Here is a 5,000-nt window from a genome sequence, read left to right as displayed (position 1 = left end):
TGTGTCTTATAGTGTGTGTGTGTGTACCGTGTGTCTTATAGTGTGTGTGTGTGTACCCTGTGTCTTATAGTGTGTGTGTGTGTGTACCCTGTGTCTTATAGTGTGTGTGTGTGTGTACCCTGTGTCTTATAGTGTGTGTGTGTGTGTGTGTACCCTGTGTCTTATAGTGTGTGTGTGTGTGTACCCTGTGTCTTATTGTGTGTGTGTACCCTGTGTCTTATAGTGTGTGTGTGTGTGTGTGTGTACCCTGTGTCTTATAGTGTGTGTGTGTGTGTACCCTGTGTCTTATAGTGTGTGTGTGTGTGTACCCTGTGTCTTATAGTGTGTGTGTGTGTGTACCCTGTGTCTTATAGTGTGTGTGTGTGTGTGTGTACCCTGTGTCTTATAATGTGTGTGTGTGTACCCTGTGTCTTATAGTGTGTGTGTGTGTGTACCCTGTGTCTTATAGTGTGTGTGTGTGTGTGTACCCTGTGTCTTATAGTGTGTGTGTACCCTGTGTCTTATAGTGTGTGTGTGTGTACCCTGTGTCTTATAGTGTGTGTGTGTGTGTACCCTGTGTCTTATAGTGTGTGTGTGTGTGTGTACCCTGTGTCTTATAGTGTGTGTGTGTGTGTGTGTACCCTGTGTCTTATAGTGTGTGTGTGTACCCTGTGTCTTATAGTGTGTGTGTGTGTGTGTGTGTGTGTGTGTACCCTGTGTCTTATAGTGTGTGTGTGTACCCTGTGTCTTATAGTGTGTGTGTGTGTGTGTGTGTGTGTGTGTGTGTGTACCCTGTGTCTTATAGTGTGTATGTGTGTGTTAGGCTTGGGCGGTAACATTTTTTTCATACCGTCATACCTTGCTGACATAATACCCCGGTATGGGTATTATGACGGTATGACTTTCATTTTAATCAGCGGGGGGGAGGGGGGGGGGGGAGCGGAGCTAAGTTAACAATATACTCGTTATCACCATACATAACGCTTATATTGAAACACGTTGACATTAGGGCCGTTCTTTCAACCTAAAAGTACACTTTCTTCAACCTCAAACCTAAATTCCTTAGCGACCCGTGTTGCCAAAGTAAACAAATCAGCGCGCACAGTCGAGACACACAGATATGAAACGAGTCATACGGAACAAATAACGTATAACGGAGGCTGAAATTAGAGCAACATGACTCACAAACTCACGACAGTAGTACACAACTACACATACAGACGCACAACATTGATTCTGCATTGATTAAGTGATAATCAAAACCCAGCTTAAGCCGTTAAACCCCTGTAGTGAATCGCGAAGCCAATACGCACACACACACAGTCGAACTGGAACGCTTTACCAAACATACACTCCCCAGCATTCATATCTCGTACGTTCATCTTCCAATCGCTTAACCATAACATAACATAACTTACCGGTACCCAAACAACGTGTCCCCAAGTCCACATTCACGCACGAATACATTTCAAAACGTTAGAAAAAAAAACGCTCCGTTTCCCGATTCCTCAATCATCCAATGTCTGGAAGTGGACCCATGGTCCATTCGATCTTAATAAACGCACGGCCATCGGTCCATAACCGCATTCTATAGAAGAATAAGTATTTATTTGTCGTGCAGATTAATACACAACACGCGAGATGAAAGACCCAAAGGCACACGCGCGTTGCGTCATCCTGCTCTGCTGAGCTCTGACTGAGAGAGGGAAAGACAGAGTGCCCTGCCCTCTGCTGGCGCGTGCTGTGCACTACAATCAACTCCGTGTCAGTGTAATAGAAAGGAAACCCATTTGCGATTTGGCGCACAGTCTGTGACGTCACGGTATTGAGAATCATTCCGGCGGGATTTCGAAATGCCCTGGTATACCGTCAAACCGTCATACCGCCCAGGCCTAGTGTGTGTACCCTGTGTCTTATAGTGTGTGTGTGTGTTGTGTGTGTGTACCCTGTGTCTTATAGTGTGTGTGTGTCTTGTGTGTGTACCCTGTAGTCGTATAGTGTGTGTGTCTTGTGTGTGTACCCTGTGTCTTATAGTGTGTGTGTCTTGTGTGTGTACCCTGTAGTCGTATAGTGTGTGTGTGTGTACCCTGTGTCTTATAGTGTGTGTGTGTGTGTACCCTGTAGTTGTATAGTGTGTGTGTGTGTGTGTGTACCCTGTAGTCGTATAGTGTGTGTGTGTGTGTACCCTGTGTCTTATAGTGTGTGTGTGTGTGTGTGTGTGTGTGTACCCTGTAGTCGTATAGTGTGTGTGTGTGTGTGTGTGTGTGTGTGTGTGTGTGTGTGTGTGTGTGTGTGTGTGTGTGTGTGTGTACCCTGTAGTCGTAGGTGGCGTCTGGGTTCTCGTCACAGGCGATGACTTCGGGAGCCATCCAATAGGGCGTCCCGATGAACGTGTTCCTTCGACCAACCGTCTTGTCCAGCTGGGCGGACACCCCGAAGTCAACTGTCGTTACCATGGAGACAGACAGACAGCCGTTACCATGGAGACAGACAGACAGTCGTTACCATAGCATAAATACACGTGTGTGTGTGTGCGTGTGTGTGCGTGTGTGTGTGTGTGTGCGTGTGTGTGTGTGTGCGTGTGTCTTACCCAGTTTGACCTCTGCGTTCTCGGTCAGTAAAACATTTTGACCTTTGATGTCTCGATGGATCACATGATGAGCATGGAGATGAGACAAACCCTGTAGAGCGCACGCACACACACACACACACACACACGCACACACACACACACACACACACACACACGCACACACACACACACATAGCAGTAGCATAGTAAGATAGTCATATAAACATTGTACCATAGTAAATAGTAGTATATACATAGTACATAGTAGGTGGTAGTAGTATAGACATAGTAGCATAGTAGGCAGTAGTATAGATATAGTACCACAGTAGTATAGACATAGTAGCATAGTACGTAGTAGTAAAGACCACAGAATTGTATTACATTCGATCGGTTTTGACTGTTTTGAGTTTTATTGCATTTATTAAGAGTTATTATTTTGATGCATGCAATCTAGTGTGTGTGTGTGTGTGTGTATTATGTGTGTATATGTGTGTGTGAGCACGTGTGTATATGTGTGTATATTTGTGTACAGTACACGTGTGTGTGTGTGTGTGTGTACTCTCACTTCTTCAAATGAGGCTAAATAAACAGGAAGTGAGTCTTCTTTCAGACAATGACCTCACAGTGCCACGCTGCGTGTGTGTGTGTGTGTGTGCGTGTGGGCGTGTGTGTGTGTGTGTGTGTGTGTGTGTGTGTGTGCGTGTGTGTGTGTGTGTGTGTGTGGTGATGTTGAAACAGTGTGAATGCGACAGCTCTCCTGCCGTCTCTTACTGCAGACCTGGTACAGTAAACGATATATATTACGTGGGAAGTGTGTATCTTCAGTGGTGAATGTACACACTAACTGGTTATTGTGTATGGTGTACACATGTATATATTCTCTGACCAGATGGGGCATGTGGGTGGGTGGGCGGGGGGGGATCCCACACATGATCGTGGTGAAAAGGTTCATGTGGGTGGAATTAGGCAAACAGCGCCGGCCGAGCAGCAATTAGGCAAAACGCGCACCTGGCCAATAGAGGCCTTCCGCGGAATGTTTGCGTCGTTCCCAGTGTGCCCGTCTGTAACCGCCGACACTTTCAAAAGAAAATGTCTTATTTCTGTCTATGTCTCTACATCTACTGTTTCACTGTGACTCAGATCCAGTAATAAAGTTTTCAAGTTTCAAGTTCAAGTTTCTTTAATAGTTGTCATACAGAAGTACAGAATACTTTTATACAAAATGCTTCTTACTGTTACGCTCCAGAGACTGTGCAAGACAAGATAAGTATGAAATAAAATAACATAGTATAGCATGTAAATTAGAAGTAGAAAATGAGGTCACAGTGTTCAGTTTAGACATATGTACAATGTTCGATGCATAATAGACGTAACTGAGTTACCATATAACAATATACTATGCAGTGTACTAATATACAATACTATATAGTGCAAAGCAGAAATGGGATGAGGTACAATTTAGGTACAATTTACAGTAGGTGTACGAGTTGTAGTGCAAATCCTTTATCAATAAATATAAAGTGTGTTTAGGTGATCTAAAGTGTGGAGAGTGGGTGCTGCAGTGTGTTGTTTGTTTAAGTGAGTGTGTGCGTGTGGGTGTGTGTGCTGTGAGTGCATTTGATGGTTGTTGTATAGTGTTTATTGTTCGTTGAGCAGCCTGATGGCCTGGGGATAGAAGCTTCTTCTGAGTCTCTGTACTCGCCTTAAGACTCCGGTATCGCTTGCCTGACCGCAGCAGTTCAAAGAGGCAGTTGTTCGGGTGGCTGGAGTCCGGTAAAGCGGCACGTGGTGTAGTGGTTAAACACTAGAAGGTCCAGGGTTCGATTCCCGCTTGGGGACCAGGTTTACATGATGCCAGGTACCCAGGTGGGTGATCTCCTGGGCTTTTCAGTGTGGAGTCTGCATGTTCTCCCCGTGCTCGCAAGGGTCCCCCCCCCCCCCTCCCCCCGATAAGAGAAACCCAATGGAAAAACATGCACAACAACAGATCGCTAACGCTGTCGCGTCCGTGACGAAGACGGGCAGGAGCACTTGGATGGTCCCCGGGGCGTGGCTCACGCCACAGCCCTCGTCTGCTCCCGGCTGCCCTTGGGGGGGGGGAAGGATGACGGGATGGGTTAAGCGCAGAGCAGTGTTCATTTTGGCAGCTATTTTCAATTTAGTTTTAGTCTTAGTCATGTGTGTCAAATGCTCCTTTTTCGTTTTCATCATATTTAGTCATCTTCATTTCTCTTTCGTTTAGTCAGTTTTAGTCAACGACAGGTCTGAGCATTTTAGCCTTCGTTTAGTCTCGATTTAGTCTTACATTTTTTTAAATTATTATAATTTTTTTTATAAACTTAATTTTTTTTTATCTCGCCACTCAGTTACAGCCTCATAAGTTGGCGTGAGTTTTTTTCTAAACAAGAAAAGCTAACGTTAGACTTATTGATTGATTGAAAACCTTTAT

General features: G+C 45.0%; 1 protein-coding gene across 1 annotated transcript in view; it reads right to left on the bottom strand.

Moving 5' to 3' along the window:
* Positions 1-5,000, bottom strand: part of LOC311242870 (mitogen-activated protein kinase kinase kinase kinase 4) — a gene marked incomplete at its 5' end in the record, with an annotated part of 207,353 nt that overhangs the window by 114,517 nt on the left and 87,836 nt on the right. The window contains 2 exon segments of the mRNA XM_084331936.1: positions 2,292-2,422; positions 2,570-2,660. Of these exon segments, the coding sequence (XP_084188062.1) occupies positions 2,292-2,422; positions 2,570-2,660 (222 nt within the window).

This window comes from Notolepis coatsorum (assembly GCF_963971535.1).
Source record: "Notolepis coatsorum genome assembly, chromosome: 16".
Taxonomy (NCBI): Eukaryota; Metazoa; Chordata; class Actinopteri; order Aulopiformes; family Paralepididae; genus Notolepis; species Notolepis coatsorum.
This window is presented reverse-complemented; position numbering and strand designations above follow the sequence as displayed.